The 22,270-nt window shown below is 43.1% G+C and overlaps 1 protein-coding gene across 5 annotated transcripts in view; it reads right to left on the bottom strand.

Moving 5' to 3' along the window:
• Positions 1-22,270, bottom strand: part of Tpst1 (tyrosylprotein sulfotransferase 1) — a 94,959-nt gene that overhangs the window by 54,726 nt on the left and 17,963 nt on the right. For all 5 annotated transcript variants that reach the window (XM_071605396.1, XM_071605394.1, XM_071605397.1 and 2 more), the window contains one exon: positions 9,311-10,256. In XM_071605396.1, the coding sequence (XP_071461497.1) occupies positions 9,311-10,155 (845 nt within the window). In that variant the 5' untranslated portion in view covers positions 10,156-10,256. The remainder of the gene's footprint in view (positions 1-9,310; positions 10,257-22,270) is intronic.

The raw sequence follows: 22,270 nt of genomic DNA, 5'->3' as shown, positions 1-22,270 counted from the left end.
TTCAGAAGCATCCAAGATGTCCTTCAGTGGAGGAATGGATAAATAAAATTGAAATGCATAAAGAGATGGAATATCATACAATGCCCCCAAAGAAAAAAAACCCACCAGGCCATGAAAAGACAAAGAGGAATCTTAAGTGCATATTACTAAGTGAAAAGGCCAAGCTAAAATGCTACACACCATGAGAGTCTGACTCTACAACGCTCTGGAAAACCTACGGCTATAATAAAAACAGTGGTCACCAGAGATCAGGAGGAGAGGGTGAGCAGGTGAGCATATGGGGAGAGGGTGAGCAGGTGAGCACAGTGGGGAGAGGGTGAGCAGGTGAGCACAGTGGGGAGAGGGTGAGCAGGGGAGCACGGAGGGGAGAGGGTGAGCAGGGGAGCACAGTGGGGAGAGGGTGAGCAGGGGAGCACGGAGGGGAGAGGGTGAGCAGGGGAGCACGGAGGGGAGAGGGTGAGCAGGGGAGCACGGAGGGGAGAGGGTGAGCAGGGGAGCACGGAGGGGAGAGGGTGAGCAGGGGAGCACGGAGGGGAGAGGGTGAGCAGGTGAGCACGGAGGGGAGAGGGTGAGCAGGGGAGCACGGAGGGGAGAGGGTGATCAGGTGAGCACGGAGGGGAGAGGGTGAGCAGGGGAGCACGGAGGGGAGAGGGTGAGCAGGTGAGCACGGAGCGAAGAGGGTGAACAGGTGAGCACAGGGGGGAGAGGGTGAGCAGATAAGCACAGAGGGGAGAGGGTGAGCAGATGAGCACAGAGGGGAGAGGGCAATCTGGTGAGCACACAGGGGTTTTAGCTAGTTAAAACTCTCTGCAATTGTGGATACATGTCCGCACACACCTGACAACACCCACGGAATGCACAATACCACACGTGAACCCTAAGGTAAACTACGAACTTCAGGGATGATGGCGGTACATCACAGGCTCACTGATTTTAAGAAGTGCACCTGTCTGGTCTGAGTTTTGATATCAGGGTAGGCTCTGCAGGTCTGAGGCAGGAACTTACTTTCTGCTGAATTTTGCTGTAAACCCAATCCTGCTCTATAAAACAAAGCCCAGAGTGGCTGCACCGATCTGCAGCCCCACCAGCAATGTATAAGTATCCGCTTTTCCCCACGTCCTTGCCAACACTCATTGTTACTTGATTCTGCAAACTGGTGCAGTCACTCTGGAAAACAGTATAGAGATTCCTCAGAAAACTTGGAATGGAACCACCATTTGACTGAATCATTCAACCAGTGGGTTTATACCCAAAGGACTTAAAATCAGCATATTACACTGACACAGCCACATCAATGTCTATGGCAGATCAATTCAAAATAGCTAAGCTATGGCACCAACCAAGGTGCCTTTTAACAGATGAATGGATAGAAAGTTGTGGGGCTGGGGTTGTGGCTCAGTGGTAGAGCACTTGCCTAGCATGAGTGAGGTACTGGGTTCGTTCCTCAGCACCTTGTAAAAATAAACACATAAATAAAGGTATTATGTCCATCTACAAAAAAATTTTTTTAAAAAGAAAGTGTGGCATATATACACAATGGAATATTACTTAGCCATAAAAAGAATGACTTTATGGCATTTGCTGAAAAATGGATGAATCTGGAGACTATTATGCTAAGCAAAATAAGCCAATCCCAAAGAACCAAAGTTTGAAAGTTCTCTGTGAATTTTGCCATCGGTGAGGGCACAAGAAGGTACCATCTATGAAGCAGAAAGCAGGCCCTCCCTAGACACTCAACAGCCAGTGCCTGATCTTAGACTTCCCAGCCTCCAAAACTGGGAAGTCAATCCCCCACTGTGCATACTCAGTTTATGTTACTTGGCAAATTGCAGTTTGAATAACTAAGATATACCCTCATATTCTTGTGCCTATTAAGATTGCTTTTTAGAAACCACTATAGTCCCAAGGTCTTTAATTTTTATCATTTTATAAATTTTATAAAACATTATAATCTATTTTTCTTTTGAAAATAAAATTGAAGCTTTGCTATTAAATCCAAGCAAAATTAAATATTGTTAAATCCAAGCAAAATTAAATTTTGCATCAACCAGAGCTACTTTGTTTTAAATACTTTTTATACCAAGATTCCTTATGATATTTCATTTGACCTGCTGAAAACAGAAGTTTGAAAGCAAATGATCTATGGGAAAAAATTCAAGATCTTTAGCACAGAGGTTAAGGCCCCCCAAAGCTGGACTCCATCAATTTAAGTCTTATTTCCCTCTGCTTCCTGCCTGGAAATGAACTCTCCTCTTTTTCCTCAAAACACCACATCATTTCTCATCTTCATTAATCTGGCCATACTGTAATCTCCCAATTAGAATTGTTTGGCTTAGTTTGTACCAATATTTTAAAATTCATTTTAACCTATGAGAAACGAGTGCCGCATTCTGGGCCCCAGTGGGACTGTGCTTGGGTGGCTCCCCTGCAGAGCACTATCAGGCACAGCTAGGCGCAGCTGTTCCTCAGGTAGGTCTGGACCGAGGCACAGAAGTCCCCAACTCACTTCTTCCTTTGGAACATGGCAGACCAGAGTTAGACACAGGCAGCCGCCAGGAGTAACATCTCCAGCACAGCTTTTTGACTAAGGGAAACACATCCTGGAAGTCAGGAAGGAGCTACAGCACCTGAGCCCGGTCAATGAAGGAGCGCAACATTCCCCAAGTCGAAGCCAGATGCTCTTCTTTCATCTATTGAACTCTCCTTCCTTTAGGTAACTCCTCTCAATTGGGCCTAGGGCAGTGTTTTGGCCCCCAGGGGCACATTGGGCTGTGTGATTGGGGCAAGGCAGTGTGAGCTACTAGCACCTGTTCAGTGGAAGCCAAACCAGGGGTGCTGCTACACAGGGCTGTACAGGACAGCACAAGACAGAGTCGCCTGGCCCGATCTCGGAGATGCTAGGCAAGGGCAGGCTTTCTTTGCTCCAGGCTGGATTCCTAGTTTTTTCTCTGCCTTTCATCCTAGAAGCAATAGGGTGTCAGTTATCCTGTCCTTGATCCGTCTCTTGTTCTTACCACTGCTCTATCTTTTCAGTCTAAACTTATTTGGCTTAAATTTTGCTGTATCCTTTTCTGCTCCAAGAGCAGACAGCCACTCTTCTCTGAACTGTAGCTGTGATTCCTATACTTGTTCTATTGTATTGTTCTTCTTTTCTAGTTTTGCCCTTTGACCTATTTATCCCAGGTCATTTTCTACTACCATAATGAGCTGAACAGCAGAAACACTTCCATACTCCAGGAACTTCCTGAGTTTCCTGATGGAAACAATTAACCACAAGGCATAAGAAGAGGGCACTGTCAATAGACCAAAACTTACTTCTATTTCCTGCATAAATGAATTCAACAAAGCAGTAGGATATAAAATTAACACCCATAAGTCAAATGCATTCCTATATATCAGTGAGGAAACAATGGAAAGAGATATTAGGAAAACTATCCCATTCACAACAGCCAAATAAAATATTTGAGAATCAATCTAACAAGACAGGTGGAAAGGCTTCTACAATGAAAACTACAGAACTCTAAAGAAAGAAATTGAAGAAGACCTCAAAGATGCAAAGACCTCACATGTTCTTGAATAGGCAGAATTAACATTGTCAAAATGGCCATACAACCAAAAGTGCTATACAGATTTAATGCAATTCTTACTGAGGTTTCCAATTTCGTTCTTCATAGAAATAGAAAAAGCAGGGATGGGGTTGTGGCTTACGGGTTGAGCACTTGCCTAGCACATGGGAGGCCCTGGGTTCTATCCTCAGCACCATATAAAAATAAATAAATAAAGACATCATGTCCAACCAAAAAATAAATATTAAAAAAAATAGAGGGCTGGGGATGTGGCTCAAGCGGTAGCGCGCTCGCCTGGCATGCGTGCGGCCCGGGTTCGATCCTCAGCACCACATACAAACAAAGATGTTGTGTCCGCCGAAAACTAAAAAATAAATATTAAAAAATTCTCTCTCTAAAAATAAATAAATAAATAAAAACCCCAAACATCCACCACCCCACCCTTGCCCTCCTTGTCCCAATCGCCCACTTTACTTTAAAAAAAAAAAAAAAAAAAAAATAGAAAAAGCAGCCATGAAAATCATTTGGAAAAATAAGAGGCCCAGAATAGCCAAAGCAATCCTCAGTGAGAAAAGTGAAGCAGGAGGCCTCACAATACCAGACCTTAAAGTATACTATAAAGCTATAGTAATAAAAACAGCACAGTACTGGCACCAAAACAGACATGAAAAAGTAGGCCCCGCTCTCCATCCTGTTAACTTAGGAACCAACTTCTTCAACAAGACTCTTAAAAGCACAAAAAGTAAAATCAAGAATCAATAAATGGGGTGGTATCAAATTAAAAAGCTTTACAGCAAAAGAAACAATCAAGAACGTGAAGAGAGAGCCTACAGAATGGGAGAAAATCTTTGCCACCTATTCCTCAAGAACTCAAAAAACTTAACACCAAAATAATAATAATAATAATAACAACAACCACCCAATCAATAAATGGGTAAAGGAACTGAAAAGGCACTTCACATAAGAAGAAATAGTCAACAGATGGATGAAAAAATATTCAACATCTCTAGCAATTAGAGAAATGCAAATTAAAACTAAACTGAGATTTCATCTCTCACTCCAGTCAGAATGGCAATTATCAATAATACAAATAACAACAAATGTTGGCAAAGATGTGGGGGAAAGGTACATTCATACATTGCTGATGGGAATGCAAGTTGGTGCAACCACTCTGCAAAGCAGTATGGAGATTTCTCAAAAAACTTGGAATGGAACCAACATTTGACCCAGTTATCCCACTCCTTGGTATATACCCAAAGGACTTAAAAATCAGCATACTATAGTGGACATCAATGTCCATAGCAGCTCAATTCACAATAGCTAAGCTATGGAACAAACCTAGGTGCTCTTCAACAGATGTACGAATAAAGAAAATGTGATATATACATACAATTCGATATTACTCAGCCATAAAGAAGAATGGAATTATGGTGTTTGCTGGTAAATGGATAGATCTAGAGACTATCATGGTAATTGAAAAAAGCCAGTCCCCAAAAACCAAAGGCTGAATGTTCTCTCTGATATGCAGATGATTACTCTCAATGGGGGTTAGGGGGAATGGAGTTTCCCCAGATTGGGGGCGGGGGCAGGAATGAGAATGGGAAAGATAGTAGAATGAATTGGACATAACTTTTCTATGTTCATATATGAATATACAACCAGTGTAACTCCACATCCTATACAACCACAAGTATGGGAAGTTATGCTCCATGTTTACATGATATGCCAAAATACATTTTACTGTCATGTATAACTAAAGAGAACAAGTAAAAAAATTAAAAAAAAAAAAAAAAAGACTCAGGGCTGGGTTGTAGCTCAGTGGTAAAGTGCTTGCCTAGCATGTGTGAAGCACATTAAGAAAATAAAGTTATTGTGACCATCTACAACTAAAAAAAAAAAAAAAAAAGATAGACCTGTAAACTGTGCACAGTGGCACACGCCTATAATCTCAGCGGCTCGGGAGGCTGAGGCAGGAGCCAGCCTCAGTAAAATCAAGGTGCTAAGCAACTCAGTGAGACCCCCGTCTCTAAATAAAATACAAAATAGGGCTGGGGATGAGGCTCAGTGGTCAAGTGCCCCCCCCCCGCCCCCCCCCAGTGCTGGGACCCAAGCCAGGCTTCACGTGACAGGCAAGTGCTTCACCACTGGGCTTCATCCCCACCTCCTCTGTCTCTGAGACTGGAACTGACCAGAGAAGGAAGAGGCACCACCCTGACTGGAAACAGTGGGGCATCTCCACGCCAGCCCCAGCAGAGGCAAGGCTAACCTTCACAGTTGACAAGCGAAGGCAGGCAGAGCTGTGAGCTTGTTCCACATCAATGTCTTCAACAGCCAGGACCTAGGTTCCTGGGCTACCTGGTGACATCTGCAAACCTTCAGGCTTCCCAAATATTTTTAAGTACCGTCATACTACATAACATTATAACAAGTATTAAGAAACTGATTTTAGGGACTGGGGATGTGGCTCAGGGGGTAGCGTGCTCATCTGGCATGCGTGAGGCACTGGGTTCAATCCTCAGCACCATATAAAAATAAAATAAAGATATCGTGCCCACCTAAAGCTAAAAAATAAATTTAAAAAAAAAGAAACTGATTTTAAACAATTTTTCCAAAAGAAAGCAATGTTTGTACACAGGAATAGGCACACAGGATGACTGACTCTGAGGTATAAATCGACATAACAATGAACACCAAATATTTACAACTTGGTCCTAAAGAAATAACTGCTTCTGCCCTATCCCTGAATTTGTGGTTTTTCGAGAATAGGGACTCAGTCTTAAAAGAGGAAGTATGTGATAATTTAGACTCAACTAAAGGTTTGCTCTTGTGCTTTATATTGGAATTCTGGGTAAGATTATTTCAAAAAGAGGTTCATATGCCATTTTTAAATTTTGTTTTTAAATTTACAAAAAACACATGTACCCTATCAGAAAGTTTAAAATTAAAAGGTTCAAGTGCTGGCAAAGATGAGAGACAATTACAGTATAAACACCAACAAATAATACAGTTTAGAAAATCTTAAGGAAGTATATATTTTATAGCATGTGTGTGTGTGCGCGCGCGCACATGCGCACGTGCAAGTGTGCGTATGTGTCTACAAGCACATAAGTATGATCCAATAATTCTCATTGGTATATACTCAAAAAGAAAGAAATACACTCAAAAAGAATGCTCATGTTCCACAAAACTAACGTACAAGTATGTTCTTGGCAACTTTATCCACAATGGCCCCAAACCAGAAACAACTCAAAGTGTCTGTCCATGGAAGAACGGATCAACTGTGGCACACTTCACAGGAATAACAATGGAGCAACCACTGCTATTTACAACTGCATGAATGAATTTCAAACACAACACTGAATAAGAGAAGCCAACCACAAAAAATATGCACAACTGCATGTAAATAAAGTTTAAAAACAAGCAAGACAACCTGTGGAGACTGGGGTGGCACAGGGGCAGCTCTGGGTGGAGGAGCACTGACAGGAAGGAGCAGGCACAGCCTCCTGGATGCTGCTGGGGTTCCCTATTCCTTGGTGTGGGTGGTGAGTATAGGCGTGCACATGAACTAAGCGCTCACCCAGCCGAACACTGAGCATCTCACACAGACACCTGCAACGTGGCCAAGGTTCTGTGACAAAGCCCAGAGCTCGGCTGGGTCTCCAAACAACAGACTAGATGCCAAGGCTTGTTCCCTGATGAAATTCACTGACTTAAAGGTTCTATGGATGGAGCACAGCAGGTACACATGCAGAACGGTCTCTCTCTTCCTATCCCCAGGATTTAACTTCACATATCTCTTCAGTCCCCACTAGGAGAGTCTGGAGATGTTGTCAGCTTCTTTGCACTGACAAGCAGAACTAGCACCAGAGTCTCCCGGCCAGGGCACACCACAGCCCTTGGTATCAGCAGGGGACGGACTCCAGAACCCTGCAGATGCAAACTGTGTAGATGCTCAAGAGCCTCACACAAATGGAGCAGCATCTGCACACAACCTGCTCACACCCTCCCTTATAGCTAACATCACCTCTAGATCACTTTTGAGACCTACAACAGGGCCAATGCTGTATAGACAGCTGTCATGCTGCATGTGTAGGAATGATGACGAGGGGAGTATGTACATCTTCAGTGCAATTTCTTGCAAATACTTTTGATGCATGATTGGCTGAATCCAGAGGCAGAACCCCAGCTGTACTTATCTAGGAATACAGGTCATTAAAAATCAACTACAGATTATTATCTGGAAAGAACAATAAAGTGCAGTGACAGTGACTAGGACTGTAATTTTCTTTCAATCAATACAAATGATCTAGAGTTGCAGTGATGGTAATGGCTGATAATGTGTAAACCACCAGTAACTGAGAGCGAGGCGCCGGCAGGCAGACATTCCTCGGAGACGGTCTGCATGGAAAGGCAGTGCTTACTAGACAAGTCACAGTCGTGGGAAAGTGAGGAGACACGCTCAGCGGAAGGAGCGGCTCACACTGCACACTGCTTTCTCTTTTTTACAGAGATATACATTACTTTGATAAATTAAAAAAGACCAAAAAATAAAAAATAAAATTTTACACAAATTCTCTTCAATAAGGAGGCACCACCTGAATTTAACAGTGCTTTCCACTGTCATCTCCTCATTCTCCGCACACAGTTACTGCTCAGGCCACACACCAACTGGTCCACTGCAGCCACCCCTTCATGGAAAGGAGGCAGAGTGCAAGACTCAGCAAGAGGCTTAGTCACTGTTCTAAGCGCTGGCTACTAAGGACCTCTGTGTGGATGAAGCTTTCCAACCATGGCGGCTCTCGCCTCCTGGAAACAGCCAGAAGGGGATCGACGCCTGAAGGGGCGCTGCCTGTGGCAAGGTGCTAGAAAACAGCAGAACTCAGTGGATCTGGCACATTCTGAATGACAGCTTTGCATCTCAATATGAGCATGTCCCCTTAACCTTTCCATGACCTTGTCTTATCCGTAAAAGGTCGTAGTACCTTCATTATTGCTATAACTAAAATTTTAAAATGCTTGACATTCCCTAAGTGCTTGCTGACACAGTAGGTGCATTCCCTGTATTACCCTAACTCTACCCAGAAGCCAAACTGCCACTTACAAGCACACCTAGAAGTCAGAAGTCACAAGCCAGTAACACTGAACCCGGACTCTGAGGCTGAGGTCAGTGGAAAGGCCCTTCTTTGCCTGTTAGCTGGTTGGCATCCAGCACACAGACACAAAGGACCATGATATTATAAGCGCACAGAGATTACATGGACAGAAGGGTATCTAATAAGCTGACAGAACTAATGAAAAGAAAACTCCGCATCCAAGCTACCCCTGTTCCAGAAAGGTCTAAACTTTATGTATAAAAAAACTACATCCATGCCCACACATGTACCCACACACACACACACACACACATGTGCAACCCATACCCACATGTGCACATACTCTCACACGCACACACACCCACGCACACTCACACCCATATGTGCACACACTCACATGCTCACACACCCCCCACACATGCTCACACCCACATCCACGCACGCACACACCCACAAACATGCACACATGCACACACATCTGTGTACAACCCTCCTACAAACACACGCACATATGCACACACACACACCCACGCGCACACACACCCACAAACACGCACACTCCCACATCCGTGCACACACACCCACGCACACACACCCACAAACTCATCAGGGGGACACGGGGTGAGAAGGAAGAGTGTGCCCTGGACTCACTTTGACAGCGACACTCCCCCGGCCTTCCCGATCATCTCCTCATGGTGCAGCACTGAGTAGTTCCATGGGACGTGGAGAAACTTCAACAGGGTCCTCATCCACCGCTCAGGATGGAGGACGAGCTGCTCGTAGTGGACCAACATGCACTTTTTGTAACCGACCTCCATGCACTGGTTGTACATCGTCTCTATGGCACGATTCCACTTGGCCAAACAGTCCCTGTAGCTGTTCAGGTCAAACCCAGCTATAGTAACTTTCCGAGAAATCATTGAATGCACTGATGCCCGGCCATCTCGAACCATCAGGAGAAATTTGGCATTGGGGAACAATCTGGCAAGGTAAGTTAAGGATTTCAGGGCAAAGGGATCTTTGTTACATAAGTACGGGGCTGGCTCCCCATGCTTCACGATGATTTCTAGTAAGAAGGCTTGCATGGCAGAGTCCAGCACTTCATCAGTGACACCAGCCTCATCCAAGCGGATCTTCTCTTTACTGGACCGCGACCACATCTGCTTCAGGGCCAGGATCCGAGGAATGACCCTGGTCTCCTCTCCACAGCGAATGTCAGGGTGTGCGTCCAGCATGGCCCTCATGAGTGTGGTCCCACTCCGAGGCACACCGCCAATGAATATCAAAGGCATATCTTTGTGATAGGCAAAGGTTTTATTGGCTTTAGAGTCCAGGCTGGTTCGCACGGTGGCTTTTGTGCTCTCCAATTTGGCTGGCTGGCTACGTTCCTCTATTCGGTGGTGGCATTCCATGGCATGCTGGCCCAAGTAAAATACTGTCACAGAACTGATCACCAGGCACGCCAATAGTAAATTCTGCTTCAGTTTTCCAACCATCTTGATGTGGTTATCTTGTTATTAAACAAATACTTTGCTCAAAATGATTTTCAAAAAAAGTTCAGGCCATGGAGATTGTACTTCAGAAAGATGATTAATATCTGGTAAGACAAGGAAAAAGTTTATTTATCATCACATTATTTGATTGTTTACAAACAGTCTCCAGCTACCAACCACTGAGTTCTACGTGTGAAGAAGCCGAAGCAGCCCTGGCATTCTCAGAACACAGTAAAGACAAAAGTGAGCAGGAACTCCTCGCTGGGCTTCACTCAGTGGTCCAGCACTTGCCCAGCATGCATGAGGCCCTTTTTTGATCCTCAAAACAACATGCGTGAATAAATAAATTATCAGAAACAGCTTTTCTTAATGGAACAGGTCTGACATGCCAGCAGTAAATTCTGCTTCAGAACGCCTACATAGCAGGCATCGGATGGGAGAAAAAATAAAAGCGTCTGCACCAAGGAGTCAAGCAAGTATTGAAGACACCCAAGCATGCCTGGCATCTGACCCAAGGCTGACCACTTGCACTCAGGTTTGTTTCATCCCCAAATAATCACCATCTCCACATTCCAGTATGATGAGAAACTACTACAAAAGAAGTATGAATGTAGCTTCCAAATCCTCAGCAGAGATTCAGTGTTCATTCAGGCATTGCAAACCAGAAGTTCACGTCTGACCAGGACAGACCGTGAGAAGGAGGGCAGTGTAGGAGCTTTGCTCTCAGAAGACAAAGTCTTCAAACAGATACGCAAACAGTGACAATAAAATGTGATCAGCACTCAAAGAAATGCACAGAGGGGGCTGGGGATGTGGCTCAAGCGGTAGCGCGCTCGCCTGGCATGCGTGCGGCCCGGGTTCGATCCTCAGCACCACATACAAACAAAGATGTTGTGTCCGCCAAAAACTAAAAATAAATAATTCTCTCTCTCTCTCTCTCTAAAAAAAAAGAAAGAAAGAAATGCACAGAGGGATAAGGCAGCAATAGGAAAAGGGGCACATAGGCCAACTGAAAAGGCTGTGCAGGCTCAGGAACTGCAGGCAGAGCCCGAGGGCTTGACAGGACACAACCCCTTAAGGAGAGCTAGTGTTCACATGCTTGCTGGCACACAGGCCTGTGACTGAGCCCTGGAGGAAGAGGGGAGGTTTGGACGCAGGGCACTCCAAAGCTGCAGGTGCCTCGTGGTCAAATATGTAAACAGCTGGAACTGCAGGTCCAGTGGGAGCAAGGGTCCACCCTGAGAAGCAGACAGCAATCAGACCACACTCGCACTAAGACAAGGACCTGCATCTTCAGAGGACAGCATGATGTTAGTTCCACGTGTCAACCTGGCCAGGCCATGGTGAGCATCTGTTTGGTCAAACACCAACACAAATGTTGTTGGAAGAATTTTCAGATGTGACTAACATTTAAATTGACAGATTCTGAGTCAAGTAGGTCACTCTCCACAACACAGGAGGGCCTTAACTGTTAAAGGCTTTAAGAGACAAATTTTTCCAAAAAAGTAGAAAATCCCAAAACAGCACAGAACCACTGCCGGAGCTTCCAGACTGCTATACCTGTCAGACTGCCCTGCGGATTGCAGACCTGCCAGCCCCATGACAGCATCAGCCGATTCCTTAAAATCCATCTCTTCTGGGCTGGGGATGTGGTGCAGAGGTAGAGCACTTGCCTATCATGCATGAGGCACTGGGTTCAATCCTCAGCACCACACAAAAATAAAATATTGTGTCTACCTATAAATAGAAACAAAATACCTAAAACAAACAAACAAAAAACCGTCTATTCTGTCCGTGTCTGCATCCCCCCACAGATTCTCTTAGTTCTGCTTCTCTGACCCTGACTAATACAGTAAGTGTAACTGGGGAAATGACTTCGCTAGAAAAAGAATACACTCTGAGGGGAACATTTCCAGCAATTCTTCTACCCAAACCAAGGGAAAAGCTGGATGAGACTTATCCAGAAACAAAACAAAAACAAAAAAATCCCCATAAACAAAAAACAAAACATTTGGTGCTCTGGAAATCAATCAAAGGGTACAACAACCTAAAAAACATTTATGTTTGAACTGAGAATGCTGGGTAAAGCTCCTTGCTGCTCAGTAGACACAGAGGCTCTGCAGAGCAGGGCAGGCAAGGCAAGCCAGGAGGAGCGGCCGCTTTACTGCTGGAGTGGGTGCCGCATTCGGGGTGGTAAGTAACACATGCTCAGGTGCACCGACACATAAATGGTGGACCAGGTGGTCGGTGAGCAAGAGTTTGGTGCTGTGGCAGGCTGAGGCTCAGCCACAGTCAGGGCAGGTGGGTCAACCCAAGTCTGCGTGTGGACATCAAGGGAGACATGAAAGGACGCTGCCGAAGCACAAACCAGAGCCATGTGCACGGCTGCTCCTGACCCACACGCTGCTACTGACAGGGGACCAAAGCCTGGCTGCTGGAGATGCTCGGGTCCACATCCATTCTTATTTCCTTTAAAAACTGCAGCTTCTGGGGTGGGGTTGTGGCTCAGTGGCAGAGCACTTGCCTAGCATGTGTGAAGCACTGGGTTTGATCCTCAGCACCACATAAATACAAATAAATAAATAAATAAATGGTCCATTGGCAGCAACAACAACAAAAAAAATTAAAGTAATATAATTCTTTAAAATGCAGCTTCTGGACCCCACACCAGTGTCACAGTTTTAACAATTTAATTTGGAATCCAGTGCTGTTGGATTCATCATAGTGCTTGGGGGAAATATTTCGTGATAGTATTTCTTTAGCCTCACAGCATTATAAATTTTCAGCAAATGTTTGATAAATTGGTTCAAGCCCATGGAGCCACATGGAAAGCAGGCGACACCAGAAAGCCACACATGGAGATGAAAGCAATCACACAGTGTGTGTATGTGTGTGTGTCCATTACACACCTTACTTAACAGCTGTTTACATATAAACAACTGCAAAAGTGTATCTGTGTGTACATGAGCAGTAACTTTGCATGCATCTATACAAACATCCACACGAGGCAGATTTACAGACAGAGTGCAGAAGCAAGGACTTAACTGCAAACAGGCACGAAGGGACACTTTGTAAGAACAGGAATATTCTAAAAGCAGGATATTATCACAGTTACACAACTCTATGAAACCTAAAAATCATGGAACTGTACTCTCACAATGGATGAGTTTTGTGGTATATAAACCTGCATCTCAATACAGCTGTCTTTTAAAAAAAGAACACATTAATAGAAAAACATTTTAACACTCTCAGTAGCACACATCAACCAAGATCTGGTTTTTGTTTATGCAAGTATTCAAACCATCTGAGAGATGTCCATGCACATATTATTGTGCCAAGCATAAAGCTTCAACAAAGAACCACAAATAGGTGGAGATTAAAAGACTGGCTTAATTAAGAAAAAACTGCAAAGGAGGAAGCATTAATTAAGATAAGCACTGAAATGTCTACACAGAAAACTTCCATGACATGGAAATACAATTAAAGTGCTTTCCCAGTGTTCAATTTAAAACGAAATATATGGGAAGAAAAGAAAATGGCAAAAAAAAGAGATAATACACAAAAAAGAGAATTAAAATTCAACACTATAATAATAACATTTTGGTTGAAAAAACTAAAACTACATTACAAGTTCAAAAATAAAACATTCCTGAACTACAAAAAGACAACTGTCTCTAGAGGCAAGGAAGGGTCTACATTTCAAGCAAAACAAACGACAACAAACGCCATCAGGACCTATCCTACCAAGTTTAAGCGTGTAGGAAAAAATTATGCAGGCTCCCAAACAGAAAACAAGGACCAAGCTGTCCCTCCTCTTCCGATTCTCTCTTTCACACACACACATGCACACATAGCACATGCACGCACACAGCACATGCATACATGCACATGCACCCACTCATGCACATGGCACACACACTGCACACGCATGCACACACATACATGCACGCACATATGCAGATGTACACACATGCACATATGCACACACGGCATGCAGATGCACACACACACGCACACACACGCCCACATATACATGGCACACACACACACAGAGCATACATGTCTATTTTTCAAAAGCGATCAATCAAGGGGCTGGGGCAGTGGCTCAATGGTTGAGCGCTTGCCTAGCCTGTGTGAGGCACTGGGTTCGATTCTCAGCACCATATATAAATAAATGAATAAAATAAAAGTCCATACATCTAAAAAAAATTTTTTTTTTTTTTAAAAAGTGATCAATCAATAGGAAAGTATTCTTAAGGTGGCACTGAGGCTGAGACTCACAGGCTGAACGGGGTGGGAAAGTTAAAGGAGAGCACAAATTCAGAAATTTTGTATGAATCTGTTTCAAAATGCAAATTTAAGGAAGGAAACGAAGCAAAAAATAAATGCTGGTAAAGATGTGGGGGAAAAGGTACACTTGAACTTTACTGGTGGGACTAAAGACTAGTTTAACCACACAACGGAAAGTAGTATGGAGATTCCTCAAAAAACTAGGGATGGAACCACCACATGAACCAATTACCCTACTCCTTAGGTTTTTCCCCAAAAGACTTAAAATCAGCATAATATAGCAATTCAGCCACCTCAATATTTACAGGAGCACAATTCACAGTAGCTAAATTACGGAATCAACCCAGGTGTTCACCAATAGATGAATGGATTAAGAAACTATGGCATACATACACAATGGAATTTTACTCAGTCATAAAGAAGAATCAAATCATGGCATCTGCCACTAAGTGGAGAACATCATTCTAAGTGAAAACAGCCAAACTCAGAAATTCAAAGGTCGAAGGTTTTCCGTTATATGCAGAAGCTAGAGTAAAATAAAAGAAAGGGGAAGGGAAGAAGAGGGTATCATAATGGAAAGATCGTAATGCAGAAGGAGATCTAGAAGCAGAGTGAAGAGACAGGAAGAGGAAGCCTCGCAGATGTATTTTAAAAATCACATTATGTACCACAGGGAATGTCACCTTTGGCATAAGTAAAAAGGACCAGGCAAATGTAAAAAAAGGAAGCCTGGCAGAGAGGAGGAAGAAGAATGGGGAGGGTGAAAAGATGAGGGGAAAGGAGAATCAAGAGCCGCAACCAAATTCCAGGCGCGTGTGAGTTTGCCAACTATTGTGCATAACTATCAAGCTCTCTTAAAAATCCCTATGTTTAAAGCAATAAGTTTTCTTAAGTTTTGATCTGCTCTTAGTAAAATTTTACAAGAACTGGCCTAGGAAACAAAATTTGTTTTTTTTAATCAAGATAACTATGAGTGGGTTTTTTTTTCCCGGTCTTTATTAGGTTTCTGATTGCTAGGAAAACTGAAAACTTAAAAAAATTAAGGTTTATTTGAACATCTGTTTTTTAATCTTCTGAATTGTCACTTTAAACTCTGGCTAAATATGATTTATAACTCTGAACACACATCTATTATTTTACAATACATGTGATATATGGTATTAATTTTACGTCAATATTCTAAAGCTATTATATAATCTTTTTAAAGTTTTTTTTGTAGTTGTAGATGGACAGCATATCTTTATTATATTTATTTTTATGTGATGCTGAGGATCGAACCCAGTGCCTCACACGTGCAAGGCAAGCGCTTTGCCACTGAGCTATACCCCCAGCCCTTATTATATAATCTTTAGAAGTCTGATGGTCCTGGCATTAGTCATGACTGTAATCTTAAAATGCTGTGCATGAAATAACTGAATTGTCTTGTCAATTGCTAAGCGCTGGTCAAAATTGTAGCTACAACTCTTCCAACTCTGTATCACCCAGTTATTTTTTAAAAATATAGATGGACATAATATCTTTATTTATTCATTTATTTTTATGTGGTGCTAAGGATGGAACCCAGTGCCTCACAAATGTGAGACAAGCACTCTACCACTGAGCTACAGCCCCAGCCCTATCACCCAGTTTTGATTCTTCTCTAAAGCATTTACCAGATTCATGGAACAGCCTCTAACAAGTACTCTTAAATACAGCTTTCTGATAAAAATTTAAATTACTATACAAATTGGTTTTCCTTTGATTCTCTTCAGTTAAAAATTGGTTCAAAACCACTACACAACTGAATTTGTTTTGTTCTTATTGGTTCTGCTTTATGTTTTCCTTTAAAACTCTGTAACTAGTGTCTTTTAAAAATTATGCAGAAGTACCGCTTCTAACAAAATCATCTTTCCCAGTGGTGTGAAATGGAAGCCACTGCCTACAAGAATAAAATTAAACTTAACGGAATCCAGGCAAGCTTGGCCTACAAGCCACTCCTCCTCAACTCCGCTGTTCAAATGTAGCTAAAAGGGTTGTGACACTGACTCCCAATTGTCAATCACTGTCCTCTAACATGGGACCAGATTAGACCAACAAATGGGACAACAAGGGACAAACAGGATTAGCATTATCTTCAGGGAAACTCTCACAAAGACAAGAGGGAATATAAAAGATCAGAATCAAGAGGGAGTTGCTTGGGTCAGTCCCACCAAAAGGTATATAAAACCAGGAGGTAATGAAAGGAGCCTGATAAGAACCATCACAAAAGGCTCTGCCAGAACTGTTTGTCTGAGCCTCATCTAACAGACCTGCTACTGGAAAATTCAGACCTTGAGATGTACACATATGGAAATAGTTTTATGGACCAAGAACAACACAAATCTGAGTATGTGATGGTAACCCAGGAAAAAAGGAGATGAAAAACAAAAGCCTTTCAACATTAGGCACCTCCACAGTGAAGACAGAGTTCACAGCTCTGAAAAGGGATCTCTATTCAGGTCAAGACAAGAAAATGACTGCTGCACTGAGCCCAGGTATGGTTTTCTCCAGTGGCCCATGCCTGTGGAACCACTTAGAAGAGAAAGGAGCCCCTAAGCAAGGGGTCCAATTGGATACTCTCTGGCTTGACTTCCCTTGTGTTCTCACAGTTCACATGGTTCTTTTACTTTTAGGCTTAAGTACCTGGCATAAGGTGATACTTAACATCTGTTTGGACTGCCAGGCAGCAGGACCGACATCCAACACATCCTACTGTTTTATGTAAACTCCTGTGATACTGGGGAAACACAGGCTCTTACAGACAGCTTGGCCCAGGATGTTCAGAACATGGTGCCAGACATCGCCTGGTTTCTGTCTCCGGGGCCCCTGGACAGCTACCCTACTTTTTTGGCCATGCATTCTCAACTGTCTGGTTTCATCTGTAGCTGAAGATTGAAAGCCACGAAATCACAAATGGTAGTCACTCCAGGTTATAAACAGGCCTACAACTAGGCACTAACTAGACCTACTTAAGTTAACAAGAGGGACATTTCACTGCTCTATCAGGCCCCTTAATTATACCCAAATTCAGCTGGAAGAAGTTATAGAGGATAAATGGACTTTTGCCCATCAGCACCCCCTAAAAAGGAGAAGCAAAAGGAAAAAAAGGGGAACTCATTAACCAACGTCACTGCCATATCACCTCACTGAACTTGCCTGAATAACCTCTAATTCTGCTCATCCCCAAGGACAGAGGGTTTAAAGACTAACAGCCCCTTAGGACAGACCAGCCAAAACCAGTGGGGTCCAGGGTGGCCTCCTGAACCACCTCTAATAGACCTTACCCCCTCAGGAGGAGCAATGAATAAAGACAAGGGGGGAACTATGGCCCAGAAACACCAAGCAAACCCTCCAGCATCACCTGTTCTTAACTGACTTACAAAGCAGTGACCACAGAGCTGGGCAACAGATCAGCAGCTTCCCACTAGCTTTGCTACAGGTAACACCTCTGATGTGTGGGTTATGTCGACAGCAGTTGTCTAGGTTTCAGGGACCTGAAAGTCAATTTTGCTGAAAACCCCAACTCTTCACTTGGGCCTGCAATGTCCCATGGGTGACCAGAATGAAAGGAAAGGCTTGGTATTCCTGTCTTCATGTTGTGTCTGCTTTGTTGTATTAACTTCAGGGTCAGATTCTACTCAGGCCTTTACGCTTGAGAAACGTTTTGTCCACAACTATAATATAGGGATAGCTTGACCTGGACTGGCATGATCTCCCCCACCCCTCCCTTAAGGCTAACCATGCCTCCCTCCTCCCAGGCACCATGAGTGGAGGCACTAGACCAGAGAGGAGTGAAAAGAGATGGCACCCAAGTCCTGGGAGGAGCTCCGCCTGTTCCCAGAAGAGATAGGGACATTCCTTTTCTATACCTCTCTCTTCCACATAGCTCTTCTCTTCTATCTGTACCCCTCAACCCACTGGAGTGGACAAGCTGGTTTGCAAGAAAGCTGTTCTCTATTCTTCGAACACTGAAAAAAGCCTTTCTTTCTCCCCACCACTCGAATCTCAGACATGGGGTTTTTTATGGGATAAGCCTCCAAATGTGGGTTTGGTAACAATACGTGTCAAACAGATGAATTAAAAGATATATGTGTGTGTATATATATTGTACATATTATATACACAATGGAGCATTATTCAGCCATAAAAAATAAAATCATGTCATCTCATGGATGGGACTAGGGATCATCGTGTCAGTAAAATAAGCCAGACATGAACAAATATCACATTTTCTCTCATTTGTGGAATCTTGAACTTAAAATAATTCTTAAAAGACAATCAGAAAAGGGCACTAAGAGAAGAGCAAGGATAGCAGGGAGGTAGGATGACATATGAGTATGTGGAAATGTCACAATGAGACCTGGTAACTTGTACAACTAATATGAGTTAATAATCATATATATATTTTTTAAATGAACAGTGAAGGCCATGGAGAAAGCTGATGAAAGAGAAACAACAAGCAAAGCAAACAAGCAGAATGGAAATTTTCTCAAGTCCTAAAGGCACTGGAGGGATTATGGATTAAAAATCAATGGACATTTTCTTTAAAACATCAAAACTGAAAAAAGAATGCATTACTCTAAATTATACTTTGATAAATATTCTTGTATATACAAAGAACTTTCATACACAATTATTTTCTTAAAATTTTAGAAAAGGAACTGCTGGGTCAAGGAGGGTGGGAATATAGAAATTTTAAAGCACTCAATACATATTTGAGTCATCTTCCTCATCCAAATCTGACACCCCCCCCCCCAAAAAAAATGCTATTGGTTTTGCCTTCAAAATACATCAGAATTTGGTGTCTTCCACCAGGACCACAAATAGGTATCCTCCACTCTACTCCTATCCCTTACAGCCTATTCTCAACTCCACAGCCAGAGGGATCCCTTTAAAACATAAGGATTATGTCAGTCATCAGCTCAAAGCCTGGGGTGGGGGGCTCTTTCTTGAAAATAGTCTTTAAAAGGATTATTTATTTAAAGACATGCAACACTAAATCTGTGTTGTTTCTCCACCTGTCAAGAAATCCCTAGGGCCAGGGATATGACCGAGTACTCAGTATGGGAAAGAAAGGAAGGATGGGAGGGAGAGAGAGAGGAAGGGAATAAGAAATCCCTATCTACCTATCTATAGGCATCTACAAAGCAGGACTGACTGAGATCAGGTTGATAGGTCATCACCCAAGCTGGCAGTTTCTTGTTCACAGTGAAGTAACTGAGGATGCACTCCTAACCTTGGAAGTTTTCATAGGGTTCAGATAAGGGCAATTCCATCGTTTCTAAGGAATAATATAGGGAAAAGAAAATCCTGTCATGTTTCCAGCCCACGTGCAGTTGTCAAGTGACACAATCAAGTCTTTATTTCTGTGGCATTAATTAAACAAATACTGTTTCCCCTATAATATTAGGGGGTGTGTTCTATATCCCTTTCAAAAGGCTTTGTAAGGGATACCGAAAAGGAACAGAGGAGGACTCTGCTTTCCTCAAAACATTCCCGTTACTTACACTAAGTTCATGGAGCCTGATTGTCTTGCTTTGGACAATTCTTGGACTTGGAGAATCACAGAAGCATGTGGCACCAGTGCTAAAAGAGGCCTCACGTCATCCAGGGTCAGTGCTCTCATTTACAGATGTACAAGCTGAGACCCAACAAGTTTTCCCTCACCTCTTTTCTAAATCTTACCTGTTTGTCAAAGGTCACTTTTTATTTTATCTCATGTATTTTACTTACTCCAATCAATGCATAAAAACCTAACTTGAGCAATAAACATGCCACGTAGGTGACTCTGTCCTACAGATGGGACACAGGCCATGACAGGTCTAGGTGCCTGAAACACAGAAACCTGGTCTACCTCCACCAGGCACGATGAGCAGACACCAGCAGTGTGCACACCGAGCTCCTAGAGGCAGCAGTGCCAACGGGGCTGCAAAGCTTCTCCCTCCAGGTGACACTGCAGAGCTGCTCACACTGTCCTACTGGCTCTTCTCAGACTCTTGAAAAGCAGCTTTTTTTCCTTTTCCTTTGAGCAGTACTAAGGATTGAACCCAGGTCCTCACAAATGCTAGGCATGCACAGAGCCACGTCCAACCCCCTTTTAATTTTTATTTTGAGACAGAGTCCAAGTTGCTGAGGCTGGCCTACAACAACCTCTTTAGTCACTGGGATTACAGCCATGCACCACCACGTCCATGATTTAAGAAGCCCTTTGATTCAAGAAGAAAGTCAAACCTTTACTCATTCAACCACTGTGTGCATGTAAGTGTCTCTCACTGTATTTCCAGACAAGCAGTACCAATCGTTTCCCTCCTGGAATATTCACAGAGCTGAGGCTGAGCTAGAGAAGAACAACAGAATGTTTGGTTTCATTTCTATTTTTAGGGGAAAGAAAAAGGATTTGAAATCATAATAAACAATCTGAGAAATCACTATTAATAGGACTGCTCTTTCCCAGGAGGCCACATGAAATAGACACCCAAAAACAATGCTTTAGAGGAGAGTGCTGACATTATATTTCTATACTTAGATCATTACAAATATTTTCCTTTTTCTATTCATTCATTCACTGCAGTACTGGAGATTGAACCCAAGGTCTCACAAATACTAAGCAAGAACTCCACCACTGAATTACACCTCCAGATCCCAATCTTTGTAATTAAAAAAAAAAAAAAATTTACTTTTTAGTTATAGGTGGACACAATGTCTATATTTTGCTTTATGTGGTACTGAGGATTGAACTCAGTGCCCCAGCATGTTAGGCAAGCACTCTACCACTAAGCTACAACCCCAGCCCCCTGATCTTAATAATTTTTATAAAGTAGATTGCAACTGTAAAATACCATTGGGCCAGGTGTGGTGGTACAAACTTGTAATTACAGCTATTGAGGAAGCTGAGATAGGAGGATCATAAATTTGAGGCCAGGGGCAACTTTGCAAGATCCTATCCTAAAATAAAAAGTAAAAAATAAAAAGGGCTGGGAAATAGCTCACCCTTGGGATCAATCCCCAGTAATGAGAAAAAGAGAGAGAGAGAGAGAAAGAGAGAACACTAGCACTGGTAAACAAATACAGGGATACAGAGGTCAGTGGTCAGCAAGACCCAATACCCCCTACACATCTTGGCCCAGACACATGGACTCATGAGCATACTTACTTCACCCTGCTGGCTGCCTATTCCAGGTACAAAAAGATGCTGGGGAAATGTCCCCAAAAAAGACAAATTAATGCAGTGGCCCACAGCCATTCTTTCCTGGTTGATGATTAGCTACTTCCCACAGCAATCGTGAGCTTCTTGTGCCTATCATGATGCCAATCAATATGGCATCAGCTTTGGCTTTGTCTAAAGTCCAGTCTGTTGCTGGTTTGTCCATCTACTTCTAGCTTGTAAATAAAAGTAAAAATAACTGCATCACAACTCAACTGAGCCTGCCCGTGAGTACCCACAGGTTAATTTGGAGTGACAACTATGCCATTCAGCAGACACCAAACCTGAGACAAATGAACCCATATTGCAAGGTCTCTCCATAGTCTGCTCAGGATCACAGCACCAACACGGGGCACTTTTCCCCAGCACTCTAGAGGCTGGGGCTGGAGCCGAGAAGTGGTAAATGGCAAGAAGAACACGATCTACACACTGACACTCTCTGAAAATCATCTGGACTCATCTTCCTAGAGGAAAAGAACCCGTCAATAAAGTTCACTGGGCAAGGAAGACCTGGTGGAATACTACTTCTAGGGGGACCTAATGTCTAGGAAACAAATAGGGCACAGGATGAACTCAATATAAGAGTTTTAGAAGTTCAAGTTAAAT

This window comes from Marmota flaviventris, chromosome 19, assembly GCF_047511675.1.
Source record: "Marmota flaviventris isolate mMarFla1 chromosome 19, mMarFla1.hap1, whole genome shotgun sequence".
Classification (NCBI taxonomy): domain Eukaryota; kingdom Metazoa; phylum Chordata; class Mammalia; order Rodentia; family Sciuridae; genus Marmota; species Marmota flaviventris.
The sequence above is the reverse complement of the archived record's forward strand: the minus strand, read 5'-3'. Positions and strand labels throughout refer to the sequence as shown.